The sequence below is a fragment of the Prinia subflava genome, chromosome 1 (assembly GCF_021018805.1).
Source record: "Prinia subflava isolate CZ2003 ecotype Zambia chromosome 1, Cam_Psub_1.2, whole genome shotgun sequence".
Classification (NCBI taxonomy): Eukaryota; Metazoa; Chordata; class Aves; order Passeriformes; family Cisticolidae; genus Prinia; species Prinia subflava.
This window is the reverse complement of record NC_086247.1, coordinates 133,112,297-133,136,575: the sequence shown is the minus strand read 5'-3', so window position 1 is coordinate 133,136,575 and position 24,279 is coordinate 133,112,297. Positions and strand designations below refer to the sequence as shown.

General features: G+C 38.0%; 1 protein-coding gene across 2 annotated transcripts in view; it reads left to right on the top strand.

Annotated features, from left to right (window-relative positions):
* Positions 1 to 507: 507 nt before the first annotated feature.
* The window catches only part of MINDY3 (MINDY lysine 48 deubiquitinase 3), a 50,095-nt gene continuing 26,323 nt past the window's right edge, over positions 508 to 24,279 (top strand). The window contains exons 1-11 of one of the 2 annotated variants that reach the window (XM_063412993.1): positions 550 to 686; positions 5,571 to 5,692; positions 7,294 to 7,373; positions 9,386 to 9,443; positions 9,874 to 10,047; positions 13,562 to 13,613; positions 15,511 to 15,625; positions 16,060 to 16,133; positions 16,591 to 16,670; positions 21,305 to 21,375; positions 23,613 to 23,693. In XM_063412993.1, coding sequence (XP_063269063.1) covers positions 9,924 to 10,047; positions 13,562 to 13,613; positions 15,511 to 15,625; positions 16,060 to 16,133; positions 16,591 to 16,670; positions 21,305 to 21,375; positions 23,613 to 23,693 — 597 coding nt within the window. In that variant the 5' untranslated portion in view covers positions 550 to 686; positions 5,571 to 5,692; positions 7,294 to 7,373; positions 9,386 to 9,443; positions 9,874 to 9,923. Of the gene's footprint in view, positions 687 to 5,570; positions 5,693 to 7,293; positions 7,374 to 9,385; positions 9,444 to 9,873; positions 10,048 to 13,561; positions 13,614 to 15,510; positions 15,626 to 16,059; positions 16,134 to 16,590; positions 16,671 to 21,304; positions 21,376 to 23,612; positions 23,694 to 24,279 lie in introns of both variants that reach the window. The other variant, XM_063412983.1, reaches the window with a different exon arrangement.

Genomic DNA, 24,279 nt, shown 5'->3' with positions numbered 1-24,279 from the left:
CGGTGGTCAGGCATCAGAATAGGTTGCCCGCGGAGGTGACGGAGTCACCATGGCCGAAGTGTTTAATTAAGAGGTGTCCGGATCTGGTGCTTAGTGATGTGGTTTAGGGGTTACAGTGGCAGTGCTGGGTGATGGTTGGACTTGATGCTCCTAAAGGTCACTTCCTACGCCTCTGATTCTGTGATTCTGTAATTCTATCTCCAGCACTCCCTTCCAACCCTACCGGTACAGTAATTGCTTAAGAAAGTGGACACAACACCGCAGCTCCATTTCGGCTGCACACCACTGCAAGAATTCCAAGTGCGAATACACAACAGTTTGATCTGGGGAACTCGGAGGTCGAAACGCTGCTCCCCAAGGCAACATCCCGGATTTGCCAGACGGCAGCGGCCCCACAGGGCCCGCGCCCGCCGCCGGGCCCGCGGAAGCAGCAGGGCCTGCTGGGGAAGCGGAAGGGCGGCCCCGCCCGGCCCGGCCGGCCCCGCCCCGCCCGCGCGGCCCCGCCCCTCCCTCCCTCCCCAGCGCAGGGGCCGCCGGAGCCGTCGGAGCCGCCGCGCCCGCCCGGCGCCGGGGCCGCCGCCGCCCCGCCATGTCCGAGGCGGGCCAGGAGCTCGTCCACCTGGTGTGGGGCAAGAAGGCCGGGCCCCGCGGGCTGGCCGACACCATCTTCTGCCGCTGGGCGCAAGGTACCTGCGTGCGCCGTGCCCCGCCGGCCCTTCCCGCCTCGCTCCCGGCCCGCCCGCCGGGGCGCACCCGCTGCTCCCCCGCCGCCCGCGCTGCGGTCCGTGTACCTGAGGGGCACCTGCCCTGGCACTGCTGTGTGCCCGGGCCAGCGGCACCTCGGCGCTGGCCCGCGCGGGAAAGGATGCGGCAGCTTCCCTCGCTAAATAATTATTTTGGGGTTTTGCAGCATGGTCGTCTTTAGCAACACATCTCCACAGGAACATAAAATTGTGTAGGAAAGGATCTGAGTTTATTGAATATAACAACAGCATCTCATGTGATTTTACGTAGCTTGTGGAAAGCTACGTGCTTTGGTTTGGGGGTTTTTTGTGAAGAATATGTGAGTCACAAATAGACTTGGCAAAAGCAGGGCCAGGCTTGGGACAGAGACCCACAGATTTGTTTTTTAAACTGGTTATTTGGCCATGGAAGCAGGTGCATGCCAGTGTTAGGACATGTCAAGAGATAAAGCAGCAGTAACGCTGGAACCTGCAGTATTTGGAAAGTGTTTTTTCTGTATTTAAGTTGTACATCCAATGCGTGGTTTCTTCTTGATGGAGGCTTGATGGTGATCCTTAAAAGTGCAATTACAGTGCTTAGCTATAAAAATTCTATGCAAAGAATCAGTCTGTGTACCTGTCCTGGCTGAAAGAAGGGAATAACAGCCTTCTCAATAACTTACTGTGGGCTTTGAGGAATTCTAATAGTGATTCATTTTCATGATAAAACTGCTGATTCCAGGAGAAAATTCATAAGGGATAGTGGAATTTATAGATTGAAAAAAAAAAAAGCATCCAGGTCTCAGGTTAAAGTTGCTTGAAACAAGCTTCGTAGTGTTCTATTTTTAGTGCTGCTTCTTTTTTTTCTTTTCTTTTTTTTTTAAACAAGGGTGTTGTTATCTACATAGTTTCAGTAGATTAGGGAGTTGCGTAGCTACTCCCCATTACTGGACACTGTGCATTACCAGACTCATATCTTTTTCCCTAGGTTTATCTGTCTTCAGATAATTCAGTGGTAAATATTTAGGGGAAAAAGCCAAATTCTTCCTAAGATCTAGAATTTAAGCAGGCAGAGCAAAACCATTGCTTTTCCTAGCAAAATTGGTTATTGAACTATCATTACGTTCTGAAATATCTCTTAAGTTTTGGTAATGTGGTTTCAGTACAAGATGTATGCAAAGTTGGAAAACAAGAATTGATGTTACAAAGCTTAATTAGTTCTTTAACTGGTAACGTTGGATTGCCAAGATTGAAATTTTAAGGGTAGCTTGTATGAGAAATGAGAAGTTTCACAATTTATTGAAATATGTGTTAGAATATGCTGTACTTGTGATTGAGTAAGGGTTTAATGGAAAAGGTCTCTGGAGTTCGTGGTGGCTTCTGCAATGGACCTGCTATTTCCATTCTATCTTTAGGGAAAGTCCTGTGACTAGAATGTGTTGTGCATCTGTTCCCTTCTCTATATCCTTCTCAGTTTAATCAATTTTGTGTAGCAAAACCCCATGACATTAAGTTAGACTGTTTGGAGGTCTTGTGCTGAGAATCAAAATAGTCAATTGCAGTCACCTACCTTCTGTAGCTGCATAATACTTTCACCCAGCTTTCAGTTTCTATTTTGTTGAAAAAGTTCTGCAGCATTTACTTGCTGCAAAGGAGGCCCGTCAACACTGACTCATCAAGTTTTAAGAGGAAAAAAAACCAAACAAATACATCAAGCTTTATTATTTCCAAAGATTTGAAAGTTTAAAAATAGACCCTATTCTACATAAAAAGTGCTGAAAGCATCAAACAACTAGTTTGGTGTTGGATTTTTTTGTGTTTGTGTTTATTTGTTTTGATTGTAGTGCCATTTACTAGCATTTATTTGGGATAGTTGGTGAACGTTGTCTGGTCCTTTCTCAAACCCTTTGGAAGTTGAGAGCTATGATTTTCCTGTGGAAAGAAAAGCAGGCAGTAGGGAGGGTGTTGAGGAACATAAGACTGATCGCTGTCAGTTTCTCAGTAAGGACAGGGCATTCCAGGAATCCTGTTACACACCAAACTCACCGAGCATCACACTCGTTTGAAGACGGGCTGGTTTGCAAGCAGTTCAGAGAACTGACCCAGCTCACGTGGATGTGCTGTTGGAATGTGGTGGCAGGAATTCCCTCAGGTTTCTGCGCTGGCAACTTTAAATCCATTGGTTTTATTCTGGATTTAACAAAGGCATGACTAAAGTTGTGAGGGTTTTCATGTGGAGACCTTAACAGATTTTTTTTTTCTTTATGATTGCAGCAAAATTTGCAGTTTGAACCTTGTGGATTCCATTTCCCAGAGTCCTCAAAGCAGACACGGGAATGTAGTGCAAAGCTTCAGTGTGCCCTTCAGTGATTCCTGGCATAGATATGAGGACTTGGGAAGGAGCTGAGAAGATGACTGAATCTTAAATGAGCATATCTATGTTAGGAATATATTTCTCCATTGATCCAAGAGACAAATTTCATGCATAAAACTGGTCTTCAGATCATCCCCAGGGCATGAGACATAATGTCTATCCAGTGTAAATGTCTGGCAGACTTGCACACTGCATCCTTTCAGAATTACATGAGCTGTGTTCTCACTGGTCTTTGGAAAGAAAGATATGGAATGATCTTCTCAAACAAGCATTGCACTGCAAAAGCATAGTGGGAAGTACAGTTTATGTATGTTTGGGTAACATACAGTGTAAAAAGGTCCATTTTGTCTGGATTCTCTTCCAGCTTCCAGTTGCCCAATGTAGTGGTAGCCTACCTGATAGTTTGTATACATTCCTCAGTCCCTTACAGGACTTCATGTTTCTTTATCCACAACCCATTCACTGGAGTTTTGTTGTGATATTGCTGTAGTAAATACTCCTTCCTTTATGTGGGCAGGAAAATTATTTTTTGTTTGTTGGGGGTTTTTCTCCCCACAGATAATTTCAAAAGTTCCATTTTACTGTAAAGATAGGCTTGGAAAACCCAAAGCCACAAGCAAAATGTGTATCATTCTATTCCCAGCACTAGAGAAAGAAAGAAATGTTAAGATGTGTCATAAACCTGATGCTTGGGTAATAGTGTGTTGTTCTAGTGTTTCTGTCAAGTAGTTCTTGTATCCCAAAAGAAAAAAGAAATGCACTTCCCTAGTGGGAGGTGGCTGAAGTCACTTGGTTTGCTCAGCTTGGGGGAGACTGAGGGGGGACCTCGTTGTGGTCTCCAGCATCCACATGAGGGGAAGTGAAGGGGCAGGTAGTGATCTCTTCACTCTTGTGACCAGTGATAGGACGTGAGAAATCAGCATGAAGCTGAGTCAGAGGAGGGTTAGGTCAGGTATCAGGAAAAGGTTTGAAAAGGCAGAAGGTGCTTGAGCACTGGAACAGCTCCCTAGGAAAGTGGTCACAGCACCAAGCTTGACAGAGTTAAGGAGCCTTTGGACAAGGCCCACAGACACATGGTGTGACTCTTTGGGTGTCATGTGCAGGGACAGGAGTTGAACTTGATCATCCTTGTGGGTCCCTTCTAGGACAAAAGGTGAATAGCACAGCATCTTTATAGCTAGATTGGATCAGCAAGGGTTTTTCTGACCTGATAGTGTTGCATGCTCTTTGCTAATTCCCTTGTCTCTTTCATTCAGGTAGAATTGGGTTTTGTACCAAGTGAAAATACTGAAGAGACACAGCATCCTTTGTGAAGTAACAGTTATGTCTATGGTGTCCTGAATGGAAAAATATTTTTTAGAAATAAACTAGTAATAAAAAAGATGTAGGGAAGCAGTGGAGTAATCATAATAAAGAATGAATGAGTTTTCTAGTACTTTGGACTATGATGTGGCATATTAGATGAAGGACAACAGTGAGTAACTAAGTCATACACTAATTTTGTCAAACTGTGCATAGAAGAGCTAAGAATTAGACACAAGAAAGGAATATATTCATAAATGCCAAATGGGTAAATAAGGAGACTAAAACTTTGTGTTGTGCAATTATAGTGGACAAAGGCTATAGAGACAGATTTCTGTGTCATTACTCAAAATATTGGGCAATGCACTGGCTACTAGTGGGAATCTAGATCTCCTTCATCTCCCTGCCACATTTCCCCAAAAAGTTAAAGCAGCAGAGCAGTAGTGATTTTGAAAAAATTGAGTCAATGTAGCATTTAATAGGGTTATAAATGATGTGGAAGATATATGGTAATGACATTATTTTATGTTTCATGCAGGGAAATTATGCTAATTATACTCATGGATAAAGGGCAGATTAATTTCAAAAAATATTGTTTTGGCTGCGTTACATCTTTTTTCTTTTTGAAATTTTGTCTTGAGTGAAAAGAGCTGTATGATAGACATGAATGGTTAAGAGACAGAGTAAGCAGAAGTTACTCTGGATTGGGAATGCTCATCTTGGTAGCTTAAAAAGTGGACAGGCCATTCTTACAAATCATAAGGAAGAGTGTGGGGTTGATGAGTGTTTACAGAGATTGCCCAAAAGGTGACTATTGTGGAGGGCTAAAAAAGGTAAGTAGGCGTGATGTCAGGCTGAGGTCGACTTGAACCCAGCTGGAGTTTGGAATGCTGATTTCTGAAATTTTACCTGGGCTGACTTCAAATTGTGTAAAACTTCTGAAAAAGAGCAAGACCATACTGCCTGAAGCCCATTTTTTTTTGCTTAACAGCGTTTAGAATCTTAATATTTATTAAGCAGCATTTAAATAATAAGTGTTTCCTCAGTTTTGGGGTTTTTTTGTGTTTTGCCTGTGGTTGTATTCTCTGAAATTCTGTGTGATACTGACTTTACATTGTCTGTCTCAAATTTGTATTCATTCTGGTGGATCACTCAATGTTCTTTGTTTTTAGGAAGCAATTTTGAAAAACAGGGCAGGGTTAAGCTGAGACAGTTCATGCCTTCTATAAGAAGCCTGAGGAATGTGAAGCAAATTCAAGATTTCTTAAGTGTGCTTTAGTGGTACCACACCCAAGTATGTTGTTTTTCTGCAGAAACAAATCATTAAAACAACTAAAAAAAGCTCTCTTGTTGAAGTGTGTTTAGATGGCATGCAGTAACGCTTCAAAGCAAAGGACTTACCTTTTAATATTCTAAGCCTGCACAAACCAATTCAGAAGGTTGAAAGGACTGATGATATTTCTTAGTAGGGCACGTTAACAGGGCAGTGAAATGGCATTACTGCAAACTTTGGTTCAGGTATGAATTAATAGAGCTTCATTGCTACATCAGGTGATGCCAGATTCTAAGTATTTAGGCTTGACATAGGCACCTAGGTTTTGGATATAAAATACATCTTTGTAATAAACACTTGCACATGTGATTAAAAATAAACCTGGAGCCTTTGGTCAGATACAGCAGAAAGCCCATGGCTGCCTTGATCCTTTTTAAAACAAAAAATTCATACTGATGTGGAACAGCTGCTATTCTGAGATGTAAGGCATACAAAACATGCAGTTGTCCTGTCTCTTGCTTCTTGGGATGATGGACTTGCCATGCTGTAGTGAGGCGGGGATGCATTTCCTCAGCTCAAATTCACACCCAGGGCTTAGAGATACTTTTGTTATCCTACAGAACTGGGAAGAGGAGAAATTGTGGGAAAGAAGCATTGAACTCTTTCTGCTGAGACTGACACTGTCAGTCCCTGACGAAGTGCATGTGTATCCCTTCTCTGGCTGCCTCCACTTGCTTGTGTTTGCTGACTTGCTGACTACAGTTGCATGGTTTCTAGATCACAGTGAACTAGAATGACTTTGGCACAATCTTATCGTTCCTTAAAAGGATAATGCAAACACCACTTGCTCTGAGTTTCCGTGTGTCAGCTTCATCAAGGTAATTGCATGTGCATTTATCCATGAGAAATGAAAGCTATGAATCACCTTGTCTTAAAGACAAGTTTAAGGGCAAGGTGGTAATGAAACAGTTCTGCAGTAATTGCTCCTGTATTTGCGTTATTATGTGACTATAAGACAATTCTGAAATACAAATGTATTAAAGCGGGAAGGGGAAAATAGGTGATGTTGCCTCTCAGTAGTGTATCTCCTGTGAAAGAACACCATTAAGAGGTTTGATTCAGGAGTTGCAGGTGAATATTGAAGCTATTCAGCATATTTCAGTCTTAATAGGATGCACTGATAGGTCAAAAATTAGATCACTGGGAAGCACACTGTGCCATTCATCAGGAGTAAAAATGTGTTATGTGTTCAGTGACAGTTCCAAGATGTATTTCTATTACATATGTAGACAAAATAATACACAAAATTTAATTTATTGATAAGAAATAAACTATCATAAAATAAACCCCGTGGTTTAAGTTAGAAATTCTTTTGTTGAAAACCCTAGCTGTTTGATCTTTGTGGTCATGATTTAATTGCAGATATAAATAATTAATTTCTGTCCTTTCATCTGTACTCATGACGTTTTTTGCTTCAGATAGTTTAACCATATGCAGTTACATTATCAAGGAAACAAACCCCTGATTTTTAAAGGTGAATCAATCGTGTCGTTTCTGTTAGGGAAGGAGTTTACATACTTGTTTACATATTTCATTAAATAAAATCCTTTTTCATTTGACAGGATTTGTCTTTAGTGACTCTGAATCAACTGCATTAGAACAATTTGAAGGTGGCCCTTGTGCAGTGATAGCACCTGTGCAGGTAAGATGCCTTTATCATAGGAATGGTTTAAAATCAGTGAGCCAAAAATGTGTTCTTTATATATTTGGAGTTAAAATAAATATGAAAAAAAATTACAGATCAGTTGTTTTTTGATTTCATAATTTAAGTGTGGAGGAGGCAAAATCTCTGTAAAATGGCAGGGATGGTCATGGGCTGATTTTGAACCCTAATTTTGCAGAAAGATATTTGTTTGAGGAAATGCAGCAAGCTGATCCAAGCAGAAGTAACTTCAAAATCAGGAATTATAAAGGGGAAGAGGAAAAGATACAAATTTAATCCTAGTCCTTTCACATCCTTTGAATTCCCTGCCCTTAAGGGTAATATCTGTGTCACTATGTCTGCTTTTTTTTTGTAATTCTGTAATTTTGTAATACAATAATGTATTGTATTAGAAATATTTGAAGTAGTTGATTTTCACATCTGACAAGGTTTGCTATGTAGTAAAAGGAGAAGAAAATTATACTTTAAAGTCCTAATTAGCAGAACAATTGAAATATCTATTTTATTCCTGATAACGTGCTTAGGATTTCACTTGTGTTGCAGATACGCTAAGCCAGCTGTGGTTGTGATTTTTTTGTCTTCTTACTCGGCTGTGCCTTGCAGGCCGTGCATGCTCTTTGCAGAGCTGTTTCAGGGCAGTTTGGGCTGCTGGGTGCATGTAGGCCCTGTAGGCTGAACCTGTTCTGCTGGAGCAGTTGGTTTAACCTGACTGCGCCTCAGCCTCGTGTGAGCACCTTGTAGCGACAGGCAGGCTTTGAGTCATGGACCAGATTCTTTTTCTGGTAACCTGCTGGTGACTCCTCTGAAACACAGATCAGATTCTGCAGCATGTCTCAGTCTGATTGGAGGCCTTGTCCACTGATAGGGCACGTACTTAAATCGTGTAGCAGAGGGAATCTGATCATGGGCTGGAAGGTGGCTGGATCAATCAGCTGACACTGTGCAATTGTTTGCATCTCTGGTATGTATAATGTCATAAAACCTCTGCCACTTTTAATGCTGGTCCCACAAAAGATGTACCACAGGAAGAAGCACCATTTGTTTATGTGGCAAACAATCAATAAAAAACTATTTTACTATGAATTGTACTCCATAGCTTGGCTCTCTCTGGTTCTGTGATCTTAAAACCAGATGCAGTGTCTGGTCTTTAACATTAGAATTACTAGTCTTTTATTTGGAGGATTGGAGAGAGTAAAGAATAGGACCAGCCAGCTCTTTAAAGGCAGTGCCAAGTCTTTAACATATAAAATGTTCATACAGATAAGGGGTTTTTTTAGGTGATGTAGTTAAACTTCCTTGAAATTAGGCAATTAAAGCATATTTAGAAGTGAATTGAGTCTCAGCTAGGGAAGAAGGAAGGGATCAAACAGATCTTGCACTGCCTGCTGCTGCTGTGCATTACTAGAAGTGTGTGCAAAAAATCTGTAATGGGAGAACAGGGTGAGCATGTCAGGAAAGCAGTGAAAGTTGAAACAGCTATTTCTGACGTGCTGAAAATACCTGAATTTGCATCTTACAAGGCAATTAGAAAACCCAAGACTCTGCTTCATGAAGTTTCTTCTTTCATTGTTCTTTCTCTGTAACTTAGAGCTTTTTTCTTTTTATTGCAGCATTAGCTTTGATGATAAAGCAAAGATATGGAGATGCATAGGATTTCTTTAACCTGATCTTCAGGTTATTATTTGCAGTGGTTAAAAGAGATGGGCTTGTTAAGTACTAAAGGGGTTTGTGTTAGTGTCTAGAGATGTACTACTGATCAGTTATACTGAAAAAGACTTCCTCGGTGTTGAATGTAGTTATGAGGCCACCTTTGTAGCTGGTTTGATGGGGAAAAGTCAGTAAACAGGTCAGGCTCAGAATCTTGTTCTCAATGGTAAGCAGCTGGAAACTCTTCTAAAAACATAAAAAATGCTTTGGTGTAGAGCTTGTGACATAATGTAAACGGTGGTGTTGTCTTGTATTTTAATAATATTTTATTCTTTGATACAAAGGCATTCCTTTTGAAGAGGCTTTTTACCAGTGAAAAGTCTACTTGGAGAGACTGTTCAGGTACTGAGACCTCTTTTTTCCCCCTCATTATTTTTCTGTTTTATTTATTTATAAAGCATGTCTTAGTTAAAAGATTTAAAATATTCCACACTTTTTTGTTTGTGTGCTTCCATAGCATATGTATACTACGTGCTTCAGATCTCCTATTTGTGAGGTCTATGCTGGTCGTTAATACTTCTGTGTTTTTTTAAATACTTAATTGAAATCCGTTATTAAGAAAGGGAATGGGTTACAAATCCTATAAAACTCTATTTTTCTAAAGACAGCTTTATAATCTTTGGACCAGTATAGTCAAATAGCTATTAACATTAGTAATTAATGAGATAAAAGTAATAATTATTTAGATAGAATTAATGTATAAAGATACCAGTGGCTTATATATGACAATAATTTTCAGCAGTCAGACTCATGTAGATTTCTGATCTTTCAGAAGAGGAGCAGAAGAACCTTCTCTGTCATACATTATGTGATATTTTGGAAATGGCTTGTTCTGATAATTCTGAGTCATACTGTCTGGCAACATGGATAAGAGGAAAAACAACCGAAGAAACTGCCAGTATTTCTGAAAGTCCTGCAGAATCTAGTCATCAAGAGGAACAACCTTGTAAGACGTATTTCTGTGCTAAATTACCCATCACTGAGTGAAGTATTACATGGTTTTTGAGGGACCACTGCTTTTTTATTAATTCACAGATGGTGTTTTGCCTTTGTGATTCCGTTTGCAAAAGACAGATTTTTGTCTGTTGTAATTAGAGGAGGCATTGATCCTTTTTGTTGAAAGCAATGTGCTATCACTGGAGTTCTAACATACATGTTTCTTTAGAATTTCAGCAATTTCTGTAATCTCCAATTTTATTTTGTAATGTACTGGTACCTAATATGTCTTTAATTTTGAACCATCTACATGATTCTTAATATTGGAAGAACATTTGTCATTTCCTGCTTTAGGAGAATTTTGCAGAAAATTCTCCAAGGCTTTATTTATTCTAAAATATTCTGGAGGTATATGGAGAAGTAATCTTTTTCCATTTACCTGTGCAGTACCAAACAGTTAAAATGACCTTCTAGTAAATTACCATCATTTTTTGTAGGTTAGAATTTTTTAGTTACCATTTTTGCAAATGTCTTCATTCCTTCATTAGTTACTGACATCAAGGACCCAGGAAACATCATCTGTTGCACTAAGATGAGGCATCCAGTCATACCTAACTACTGCTCATTGATATGTAAAGTTTGTCTGTGCACATATGACCAGAGAGTAGTATTTATTAATCTTTTAACAGGAGAGATCTAATGTCTTAAAAGATTTTTGTTTTAGTTTATGTTCACAATGTGTGCCATAAGTATGAAAATCTCTTCACATGAGAACATGTTGCTTGTAAAGGTGCTGTCTTTTGATGGAAGGAATATGTTATTCATCAGTTTGTGGCATAACTACAAAGTAAGAACTATACAAATAGATTCATCTGTGCGCAGCTAGTTATAGCAATTTGTAGTGCTGGAGCTCTTTGTTACAAGTCATCTTCATCTGCTTCTAGCAAGTGCTCCCTGTGCTTTAGAAGGCTCAAACAATAATAATTAATATTATATTTAATTGTAAAAACAGACGGTCAGTGCATAAGAGTTCCAAGGTGTGCATTTTTTAAAGTAAGATTATACAGAAAGTTTTATCTGCAACTTTTCTGTAAAAAAAAAAATCTTCCTGTGCAAGATAAGGCAGTTGTAATTCTGAAATTTCTATTTTTTTTTTCCTTTTTTCAGTTGTCTCTGAAGCTCTTGCTAGTGATAGGAAGTTTGTTTTCTAGATCAAGTGAAGCAGGGACTAGTTATCTACAGGATCTCACTGTCCTGCTTTCTAATGTGTTGCTTGATTTCAAGGGACTTTTAACTGTAGAAAATGTTCAGCGGTGTTTTCAAACACACACTCAAGTTTATAATTAACACTGACACTGATGAACTAATCCATTCTATTACATAACTACATTTTTCATGTTTCCATACAAGTCTTCATTTTCTGCCTGACTTGTCCTTGGTAACATGAAATGTGCTCAAGGAAGAGCAGGATACATTTACCGTGTACAGCCTGCCTATGTCATGGGCAGTGTTGATCTCTTTTATTGTTTCTATTCTACACTCCCTGCTAGACACTGAATGCACCTCTTGCATGTACAGTATTTTGCCTTCTATGTGTAAAGCAATACACTTACCAATTGAAGATATGTTAGTTAGGTTTGGGCTTTTTTCCCTTCCTCTGCCCTGCTATTTACCTGTAAACCATCTTCTTAACCTGCTTAGGCACAGGACAAAGGTGAGGAGAAGGTACTGTGAGTAATGCAGAGTCGTGTAGCTGCTAGTGCAAAGGAGTACATTTATTTTTTGCTTGGCTGCAGTACTCAATAAGAAGAGAAACTGGCATTGTCATTGTTGATAGGACTTAAGAGATGAGTTGAGTGAGCAAGGAGTATTACAGATACAGTTCCATATGGTAGGCTATTTGAGAATGGAATATGGAGATATGTTTATAATAAAACCATGAAATATGCTTAGACACAGCATGATAGAGTATCATTTTAAAGAATTTCTAAACAATCGTATTTCTCATACATCTCATGTTCTCTTGCTGTTCATTCTTTTTCGTTCCACTAAGCACTGTCTTTATTTAGCATTGTTTGGGTTCTGTATAGCTCTATTTCTCTTTAGAATTTCTACTTATTTCCCTTTATTTCAAATACTAATTCTCTTAGCATTTCACTCTGTTCTTTAGTAACAGAATGAAACTGCCTATCATCCTGCTGTGTGAACAAAAGGTGGATTTGGGCACACTTACTGAATGCAGTAGCATTTTTCATCTGCTTTTGTGGTGTATAGCAGTCACTTGTTGGCCATGTGTTGGCTTTAGTAGTGCAAGTTCCCAGGTTCAAAGATTGCTTTATATGAGTTAGTCCCTCTAACCTTCTGCTTACAAAAACTTGTATTCTTCAGGCAAGGTTAGTTTTTGCAGCATTTTCTGGAATTTAGATTAATTGTTTCATATTTTATAAAAAAAAATTAAAAATACATTCTTTTAAGTCCAGTTTTACTCTTGGTAATCTAAGCAATTCCTTGTAGTTTCTCAGATGACAAAAACTCAAATTCTTAAGACTGCTGCTGTATTTCTTAAGTAGAAAATGAAAGTATTCTGTTGCTTGAGAATCAGTTGTATTTGCATGTAGGGCAAATTAAGTGCATCTTTCAAAATACAATCAAAATAGGCATAAAAATGCCTTTTTGGGAATTCTGGTGGGAAGAACTGATCAGTCGTACTAGTCCTAGTGGCTTCAGATCTTAACTGAATTGCATGCAGCCACATTCCATAGCTCGGTGATCAGATGTTTAAATATTCAGCATCAAGTGGTATCTGTCAGAAAGCAGATCTATCTGTCTTGTGTATTGCTGTACTAGCAGAAAGATAAAGAAAAGAAAAAAGATATAAAGCTTGTGTTGAACTTGGGAAAACACTAATGCTGTATTTTTTTATGTCCTGGATGCAACACTAATTTAAAAGGCTGTTTATCAATTATTGAAAGAAAACGAGAACTTATTTAAAAACAGAATGTGTAACACTGTGGAATAATTCTACTTTTTTGTTTGTAATAAATAAGCATTAAAGGGAAAAAAAGGAACTAAATTTTAGTAAGAGAAGTGTATATTCAAAGAAAAAAATACAGCTTACCTACACTGATAAAATGATCCAAATAATCACGCTTGCTTTTCTAGGAAATAGTACTTCTTGTTGACCTGCAAAATTATATCTATAATATGCATATGTTTGGTGACTTTGTGACAGCCACATTTTGTGCAAAATCAACAGCTCAGTGTATGACAAATTTTTCCAAGACTACACACTCCAGTGGCTTTGTGCTTTTAATAAGTTGATTAGTCCAAATAGAAAAGTTCTCACTAATTTGTATGGTGGAATCTTAATGTTGCAGTAAATTAGTTTATACTAATCAGTTAAATTTCAATGTCAGGAGAGGATTGAAAATATAATTAGAGCTTGAAAGTATTCTAGCTTGCTGTGTGTATCTTGTGTCATTTTTTTGCCATGTGTAGTGCTGAAAAGTGTCTCTTGTGTATAGCTGCCTTGGCTGTCGAAGAGCTTGGCTTTGAGCGATTTCATGCATTAATTCAGTAAGTAATATGTTGGAACATTTAAAATACGATATTTTGAAGTTACACTAATATTCACAGGCCTGAAAGGGGTATGCTGAGGAACTTACTGTGTGTTACTCATTCAGGTTAAACTTGAATTTCAAGTTTTGGGTTGGGTGGTTTTGTGCTTTTTCTTTGCATTTTAGCCATTTAAAATGGAATACTATTTTGAGCATAAGTATTAGGCTTTAAAATAAAACTGGAGCAATGTAATGTGATAAATTGGCCAGATAGTTTATGCACTTCAAGTTTATGAGCACAGAGTTCTGTGAATCTTATCAAGATTCACAGATTTAAGTTAAAGATGTTAATCCTCAATATTTATATAATGTCACCAGTACTTTTTCCTGTTTAAGATATCATAAGAAACATTTATTAAAATGTTTCATATACACGACTGATTTTTGTTTTGTACTTTAAATACTGTTCTTTTTTGGCAGTCTAAACCCAGAGCTCACAGTTCTGTTGAGTTTATATTTAAGTGTAACCGCCTTTTATTTTCACAGTGAACAGTTGGGTAAATATTATACAAATCAATCCCCAAAGAGTAAATAAAGAGCATCAGCATTCCAAGAAACACCTGAGATAGACAGTGTTGCTAATTAGAACTGAAATAACCACAGCTCATTTTATCAGTAGTAATTATAGATTATTTTTTAAACTCATTGTCATATAAGGAAATAAGAGAGAGGAAAATATAAAATTTTTATAACCTTAGCTGATCAAAACACTTTATTTCCTGCCCTGCCTCCTCCCCTCCTGCTCACCCTTCAATCTTTGGACTTGTGGTGCCCAATTAATTTTTTTCTGTCATTCTCCTTGGGAATGAATGCTCTGGCATTTGCCTTTAGACAACAGATGGATTTCAGAACTGGCTTTGCCTTGCATACCTTGTAGGCCATGTGTGCTCTACTGATGAAGAAAGGATGTTTAGAAATCAAGTATTAGACAGAGTAAACCCATCTATGGATATATTTTTGTAGATATTTGGGGTTTTTTAAACAAAGCTTACTAAAAGTCTGCTAGAAATCAGAAATAATATACCCATTGGTGTTAGATAAGCAAAGACTATGATCTACTTTGAATTAAACTAATGTTTGTGTTCTGAAATGTAGTATTTAGCTCTAACTACCCAAGAAATTGAAAGTGTATTGCTTCAGTGGGATATTGGTGAATTTCTTCCTTTCCTTGGTTTTTGTTTCCGCTTTTTCCTTTTTAAACATATGATCACATGGTGTTACCTTATCATCCAGGCAGTCACTATTATGCAATGAGATAGTATCCCAAATGTTAATGCACCACTTTTCAATGTTTTGAACAATTTGCTTTTTCCAGAGCTAGTGTCTAACAAAATCAAATGCTTATGGGAAATATAATAATTTCTTCAAAAGTCTGGAAGCTAGTCTTACCTGGTTAAGTAGAAGGTTTATTTCTACTTCTAATTTTATTTTATTTTATTTATTATTGTTTATGGGCTGAATGTCTTTCAGAACACTGTGCAATGTAAATGTTATTTTGTGACATACAGTCTATTTGCAATTTCAGAACAGTGTTCTATAGAATTACAGTAGTGGTGCAAGCCACTCAGCTCTTTCATACATGTATGTAACTTTAGAGTTAGAATTTGCATATAAAAATTGTTCCTTTTTGCATTTTGCTCCAGAATTATTTATCATCTTCAGATGACAGTTACCATAACTCCAGAAGAGCTGCTGTGTCATACTGTATATAACACTAGATCTGTTCTACTTTTACTTTGACATTTTCACATTAGGTGTTAGTAATTTGTGGTTGTGCTTTGTGACACTATTCTAATGCTTTGTCTAAATACATACTTATTTTCTGTTGTTTGTTTGTTATTATTTTTTGTCTTTAGCAAACGAGCATTCAAAAGCTTCCCTGAACTGAAGGATGCAGTTTGGGATCAATATTCAGCATGGACAAACAGATTTGGAGTATTGCTCTTTCTGTATTCTGTAATACTGACAAAGGTTTGTGGATTGTTTGGTGAATTTTGTGGGTGGGTTTTATTTCTTTGTTAAGAGAAAGTTTGATCATGTAACCCTTTTTCTGTAGAAGCTGAACAATAAACTGATGAAGCAAGTCAAGTCCAGATAAACAGATGAAATGGTGTTTTCATCTATGTTGCAGTACAGTTCCAGCCTTATTATTTAAAAGGCTCAGTCCTTTGGCTTTTTTTGGGTTTGGTTTGTCTTCTTCTCTCTTGATCTGGGAGACTTACACATTTTGAAAACATCCTTCCTTACAGGATGTTTGAAAACATCTTCATTTGATGGGAAAGCAGCCTGTTACCAGTACATGTAAAAACACCAGCCTCCCAATGTTTTACTGTTGCATTCTGTTGTTGTATAAATGTTGCAATTCATTCCTTAAGATAGCAAAAATGTTTATAATTTTTCTGCAGGGTATTGAAAACATAAAAAATGAAATTGAAGATGCAACTGAGCCATTGATAGATCCTGTTTATGGTCATGGAAGGTAAGGTGCAAAACAGGTTTGGTACCACTTAAAATAGATTTGTGGGCTAATTTTTTTATCTTACGTAACTAAACATTCTTTTAGGAAATTACTGACATTAAAAGACAGACTCGATTATACCTTTAACTAAAAGTAGCACTGAAAAGTGTGTCTTTTTCACTGCTAACTCCTTTAGTACACCCATTCTGAGAAAATGCTTCTGTTCTTGTTGAATTTTCAGATGGATAATTCTCAAATTCAGGGCTACATTCTATATCAAGTTTGTGTTCGAAAGAGTGGAGATGATAATTAGTATTCCTGAATTAAAATACACACTAGTTAATGGAAAATAGTTATAAAATGTCTGCTTGGGTAATCCAATAATTTTTTAATTTGTAACAGATAATCATGTTTTTTGAAATAAATTGCATGTCCCTTTTAATTTCTTATGTCTACATAATTTCTTTTTATTGTGCAGCCAAAGTTTGATTAATCTGCTGTTGACGGGACATGCTGTTTCTAACGTGTGGGATGGAGACAGAGAATGTTCAGGAATGAGTAAGTTGAATCTAATTTGTCTTTATTTGTATATTTTACATACTCTGAGATGCTGACCTATAGATTTGGAATATATTCCATTTCTGTTTTGATAGTCTCCTTGTTTACTGCCCTTGGATTTAAGTAGACCTTAAATGGAAATCAAACATATTTGCACAAAATTGCTGGCATTAGTATCAGTGAATACAGGATTGTCAGCTCCAAGTTGAACGTGGAATTTACCTGATGACCTGGATGATGGAAGGGAATGCAGTTTCTGCGGTTTGGGAAGTTTGAAGACAGGGCCACTATTCAGAACAGCCACATCAAACTAGAGAAATGGACTGACAGTAATGTCCCGAGATGCACCCAAGTCCTACATCCAGGATGGAATAAACCCATGGAACAGCACAGGGCAGCACTGGCTGGCTGGGAAGCAGCGTTGTAGAAAAGAACCCAAGGCCCTGTGAGCAGAGAGTTGCACTCTGTCACTCTGGCAAAGCACGTGGCTCATCACAGGCTGTGCAGGAGGGAGCCAGCAGCTGAGGAGACCTGGTGGTTCTTTCCTTCTGTCTGGCACTTGTGGGACAGCCTCTGGAGTGATGCGTCCAGTTTTGGGCTCCCTAACGCAGGAAAGACAGTGACATAGTGGAGTGATTCAGTGGAGGCTCATGATTAGAGGACTTTTGTGTTTTTTGCGTTTCATTTTACAAATAGAGATTATATGAAAGTAGGAACAGTTTAAATTGTGGAAATGTTTTCCTCCACTGCTACATCTTCTCTTCCTCTGCGACAAAGTCCATCTCAGGTTCATCAGCATGTTTCTTACAATGATTTTCCATCATCTAAGTCAGCACTGAAAATACTTACTTGAAATGAAGTTAGGACAGATCCATGCAAGACCTGAATCAAAATGTTCTGATTTGATGATGAACAAGTGATGTAGTCTCCTTTGAGACGTCTTAGACTTGCACTTGGTTATGATTTCATGCAGCCTATGCTTTCAGGCATACAGAATGTCATTTGCATATTCTAACTTTCCTCTATTTGACATTGTTGTAATTTATTCCAGCCATTTCTAGTTGAAATTTGTTCCAATTAGCCTTTTGGGTTTTATATGTATGTTCTCTTCAGTATTTTTAATTTTCTCTTTCTGATTATGATTTATCAGTCTGAATTTTTAGATTATAATTGATTGATCACTCTGAATTGTTCCAGGAGCTTTCCTTTACATTAGGCTAAGTTGCTGTTCTGTAATTCAGTATATTGGTTTTGAAAACTGTGAGTTCATTCTCTCATTTGCCTTTCAGATTATCTTTCTAATAGGCTTCATTTCTTAATTATCCAAGCTGGATTTTTTTTTTCTGAGAATGCTGAACTTGCTTTGGACACAGTAATAGTCCACATTTATGTCCTTAGTTAGTTCTGCCCTAAAAACCTAGAACCAGGACTCCATAGAGTCTGTCTCTCTTTGTGGAGAAGGGAGGAACAGAAAATGATCTTTAGTACTTCTTAAGGATCTGGTATTGTGTCCTGTTAATTTTTCTGACCAGTCAAGTAATTGAACTTTATTACTGGGAGCCCTCCATTTTCTTGAAGCCCTTGGATAATTACAGTCAGAACCTGCTTCTTCACTGTTTTAAGTCCATAGTCATATCTGTTACCAAGTGATTTGTTGTAGTCTATGAAGAAGAACGATGAAGAGCAGCTGGTACTGTTCACAACTTCTTGGGCAAGACTGAATTTTGGGTATATTGTCACATTTTCTTTATATAGAAATCCTTTTGTCACCTTTTTTTCTTTGAGCATTTGTCTTGGATTTTGTTTCTCTTCGTATGTAAAACCTTCAGCTTCTTTCCTTGTCAATGCTTGTGAGCATTTCATCCGGAAGGGTTGCAGCTGTCAAAGTAACAAGGACTTAATACTGTTTAATTCAGAAGTTATCTAAAATCACTTTACCCCTTGCTCATGATAAGCATTTTTAATTAATATTAAAATTATTTATAAGCCATTTTAAAGGTACTGCCAATAATTTTAGCAGTGATGAAAGAACAGACTGAATTTCAAAACTGAGGAATTACCATGTGTTTGCAGATTGTACTCAGAGCACTGACTCTCACAGTATTGCATATTTTCCAAATAGGGTAGGAGTTGCTAACTGGAATTGTTCCTGGCCACTGATGGTAAAAATGCCAGTGACATGATACCTCTTCTTTGACTTTCTACGTGTTCTCCTTTCAACCTTTCTTCTTATTCTGCTCTGTTGCCACAACTGTCCACAGTGGGAAGATACGGGGAGGCAGTTGGGTTTTTCCTGCTTTTTTAGGACTGTTGTTCCTCCACACACCGTAGCAGTTCCCTGTGAGTGCAGCCAGGGCTGGAGCTGCTTTTCCCGGGCAGTGCCAGGGATTTGGGGGGTTCTGTGGCCGCTGGGTGGCGCTGTGCTGATGCGGATGGTAACAGGAATGTGGATTTTGAGTCCTTTGCAAAAGTGGTTTTCCAAGCAAGAGAAACAAACTCTGTGACAAGAGGCATAAATAATTCATTTTCTTAGTTGATCTGTGGTGTTATCAAATGTCTTCCAGTGGTCTTCTCTCTTTGTGGGGTGAGGATATTCACAGAATAAACTTTGATTTAGTGCAGCTAGTCTCCTTTTGTTTCTTTATAAATCATCTGTGAGTAGTTTTTGCTTTTATGTCTCTCCTCTCTCTTGGCTAATTCTGAAGGAGGCATGGGTAGACCAGTGACTACAAGCTGAAGTTAATCTAGGAGCTTCCAGATACAGTCTGTGTAGCTTGACTCCTAGCTATTCAGAATATTCACACTATGTGGCTACTGTTGCAGCCAGAATCCCAGAACTTTCTAGTTACCAGTGACAGTTCTCATCTAGTTATCTGTCAGGGGAACAACGTACTTAATCCTAGAATTATTTTGAAGAATTTTTTGAATAATAAATATTTACCGGTGATTTTATTGTTCTGCACCCAGGTATTGGCTCCTACATCTGAAGCCCTTGTTTAGTAGACTGAACTTTACATGGATTTTTGTTATGGGTTTTTAAGAAATATATATGATGCATAAAATTACTTCTCTAATGCACTGTTGCTTACTTCTTCCACTTGTATCCCTCATTGCACACATAAATGTGCTATTTCTGTGTTTTAGTTGTTCTCTAGTTCACAGGATTCTTCACTAGTTTTTTTAATTGGGCTATGGCTCTCTTTCCCACAGCTTAAAGAAAGGATTAATTGTCTCAGCATATGGCAATTTATAGCCACTCAGCTATAAGCCAGTGAGATAGTGGGGTTTTGCAAAGGATAATCTATGCACCCCTGAATATTTTCATTCCAAGCAAGTTTGAAGGTAATCTGTTAAAGTGCAGCCTTCAGATCAAAGAATTCTGCAATGCAAAGAGCCTTTTAATATGTAAGGCTCACACTTTAAGGAAGGAGTTGTATTCACAAAGGTAGTGAATAAGCTCACGTTTGTAGGTTTTGAGTTTTGATTTTCAGAATTGGATATATGGGGACTTTTTCTTAAAAGTAGACGGAAAAATTAAACCATTACTATAATAACTGTTCTTCACTGTCTCAGAATTCAGTGAGATAAACTTGAAGCTGGTGAAGGGAGTATGGCATGCCTGGTGCTGCAGACGTCACTTCTGCAAATCCAGGAATCATTTAAATTCAGGATGGTTTCTTTCACTTGCTGTGTTCCTGAGGCTTTTGCCCAAGGATAAAGATGTCCATTTTATGCTGTTGTACATAAATGATTGATATTAAAAATGACACTTGAGACTTAGTGTTTTTGAGGGAATTTTCAAATATGAAAGTCAGTATTCAACAGAAAAAGGAAATCCAGATATTCTTAAATTGATCATAGTGTATGTTTCCGGTATGTACTGCTCTTGTTAGTCAATGTTTGGGGATCTAGCAGAGCTGTTCTAAGCAGGCAGTACTTGGAACTCCTTAGATGATATATCTGAAAGCCCAGAGCTTCTTCCAAATCTGTATAATTAGGTTTGGAGCTTGAATTTTGAAGTACTTTCTCTTTCTTTATATTAGAGGACCTCAAGTAAGGCTCTGTAAGTGCTCTTCCAAGCAGTAGTACATAAATATTTCAGCTGTTCCTGGCAGCTGTGTGTGTTTGAGACATTTAAGTGGAAGTCAGTATTGAAAATCAAATTAGTTTTTCTGCTAACAAAACTATTATTTCCAAAATTGTGTTTTATTATTCAGAATCTGAAACGATTAAGATAAATATGGCCAAGGAACTCTAAGAAAAAAGAGGGAGAGAGGAAGAAACATTCATTTATGCTTCTATATGGGATTTTCTCTTCAAGATAGCTGTTTTTCTTAGATTTTTCTAAGAATAATTGTGATGTAAGTTGACAAAGTCCAGCAGGTTTTCAAAAGAGGCTGTCAACAGGAAGTGAGTCTGGATCTTATTTTATAGAGAGAGCTTATTTATAAAGATCTTGTTTTATAGAGAGAGAAATGAGCATTTTTGACTGTATGTTGATGATTTGCTGTTTTTACTAAAACTGCATAACTTAAAATTGTTATTACTTGACTGATTTTGAAAGTAAGAAAAAATGGCTTATAATAGGATTGGCAGATTTTTCTTGAATAAATTTTATGTTTTCTTTTGAACAGAACTTCTTGGCATACATAAACAGGCAACAGTAGGCTTTTTGACATTGATGGAATCTCTGAGATACTGTAAGGTAATGTTGTAATGTTTTCTACGTCATTTAAAAGTTTTCTTTCACTAAGGTGTTGTGGGCTTTTTTAACAGTATTACTGAAAGCTTTACTGTGTACTATTGGAGATCTTAAAGAACTTTCAAGTAATGTCCAGATTCAATCTGAGACTAATATAAGTGTATGATAAAATTGGTAAATGCATCCTACTGAGTAAATGTTGTTTGATGCTATTTAAATTAGAACTTTATTGCACCAGTTCATTATTGCTAGTTAGAAGCTTATGTTTTTACTAAAATAACTCTGAAAGTTATGTAGATAGTTATAAAACTGTGAAGTCCCAAAATGGCTTGCTGTTGCGTTGCAGTTTTATTGATCTCTTTTTATGCCATCACTGCCTTCCATTTAAAAGAAATATGCGTAAGTAAAAATGATAAAACTACTATTAAGCAACTGTATTCTAAATGTAATCTATTCAAAATTTAAAAGGTATTTTATGTATTTATCTCTGTACATTTGAAAGCTGCTGATGTGAACCTTAGTCCATATTGTTTGGTCCTGTTGTGACAGAATTTCTTGATTTCTAGTTTTTATTTGAGAAATGCTTTACTGTTGTGGCTTAACCCCAGTCAGCAACCAAGTCTCACACACCTCATTCACTCCCCCAGCAGCAGGACCAGCGAGAGAATTAGAAGGGTTCAAGCTGAAAAACTCATGGGTTGAGATAAAGGCAGTTTGATAGAGAAAATGAAAGCCACACACACAAGCAAAGCAAAACAAGAAATTAATTACAGCTTCTTCAGCCATGTCCAGGAGAGCACAGCCCCATCAAGTGTAACAGTTACTTGGGAAGACAAATGCTATCACTCCAAGTGTCCCCCCATTCCTCCTTCTTCCTTCTCACTTTATCCTTTGGTCACTTTGGGTCATCTGTACCAGCTGTGTCTCCTCCCAGCCTCCCTTGCACTCCATCTGCCTTGCCAGTGTGGCTGTAAAAGAAGCAGAGTAGGCCTTGGCTCTGTGTAAGCTCTGCTCAGCCACAACAAAAACATCTCTATATTATCAACCCTGTGTTCTGCACAAATGCAGAACACAGCCCTGTACCAGCCACTGTGAAGAAAATGAGCTCTTCCATTCCAAAGCAGCACATTCCCCCCCCTTATTCCATACCATTTATGTCATGCCCGGGTCCCACACTATTTAATACAACCTCATTAACTACCACCCTTCTTCCCACCCTTTGATATAAAATATGTATGTCATTTCCCTCGTCTGACCAGCCCTGCTGGATGTCTGTACCATATCCACAAAATGTCCTTTGAGTTTGTTTAGTCCATGGCTTTGGGCTCCATCTGTTCTGGTGGTCACTCAGGGTAGGAGCCATGGTGCTGCATGATGCTGCACTGCATCTGCTTCATGTAAGGCTTCTCCATTGGTTCACGTGGTTTCTGCATTGCCAGTGCAGAATTCTTTGATCTGAAAGCTGCTCTTTATCAGATTACCTTTTAGTTATAGTAATTCCTGTAACAGCAACTCAAATCATGGCTTACAACAAATTAATGACATGCATTACAACCTCCACCTATGGTCCTTTCCAGCCGGGTTATTTGGTTTAATGCTGCAGTGAACTCTCTCACTTGTTTCCAGCCTGGCTGCAACAAGGGACTCGTGCTGTAGTGCACCATTAGTACAGTCCATATGCTGCTCCTCAGTGGGCTGCGGGGGAACCTGTACTTCCCATGTACCAGCATGGGCTCCCACCCACGGGAGACAGTGTTCCCTGAATTTATCCCCTATGGGGTCACAGGTCCTGGCTGTTCTACAGAGACTACCAATGAAACAGCATTAATACTCTTCAATTCCTGAGCCTTTTTGGTTGTTCTTTGCTTTATTTTGAGTCTGTATTAAATTCCTTTAGCTTATCTCAGAGTTAAAGAGAATAATGTAGATGGCAGAATGTTGGTGTATTGACTACAACTGGCTGTCCCTTCCTTTATTAAATAAATGTCAATTAATTCTGAATTAATCCAAAACCAGCTAATAAATCAAGTGGACTTTTACCTTTCATTAGCATCTGATTATAGTATTGTTAAGCATAGCACTTGTCTGCAAGCTAAATACCTACATCATTTTATTGAACATTTTGTATCAGTGGAGTCCCAGCTGTTCTGAAAGCTAACTAAATTTTCATTAACTTGGTCACTAACTAGATGACCTTTCTGGGTTTGCTTTGTATTTCTGATTTTGTTGTACCTTTTTAGGTTGGCTCCTACTTGAAATCTCCAAAATTTCCCATTTGGATACTTGGCAGTGAAACACACCTCACAGTCTTCTTTGCCAAGGTATGTTACATGTGGTTTTGGTAACCTCAGGCAGATAAACACCACATAAGTTCAAAGTGCAGATCTTGCTACAATGTGAGTTTCATGTGGCTTTAATGTAAAAATGTAGTCACTAAAACTTGTAATTAAGCCCTTCCTTGAAGGCAGAGTTGTTCCCATACTTCAGCAATATCTCATCGCTTGCAGTGTGAAGTCTTTTGGTTTTAGCTTAATTTATTTGGCTGGAAATAGTTTGTGCTTTGGAACACTATGCTTGGGATAAGTACTGTCTTAAATTTCTATGGTGCAAGAGAGACCTGTGCAGTAATTTCATCTCCCTGACAGTACTTTCACAATTTTTAGTCTATAGTTGGTTGTTCTAGATTAAAAATAGATATCAGGACTGTTAGAATAGTTCTTTATATATATTCTGTCAGATATCTACTGTAGCCTGTGAAACATAAAATGCTTTTGGGAGGACTCTCAGTTTAAAATCTTAGACCGGATTTTCCAAGGAGACAATTTCTATTTCTTTAGTTGAAGATTGCAAGTTGTTTTCCTTAAATTTTATTTTTATAGAACACTTGTTTCTGATTAAAAGTTTTAT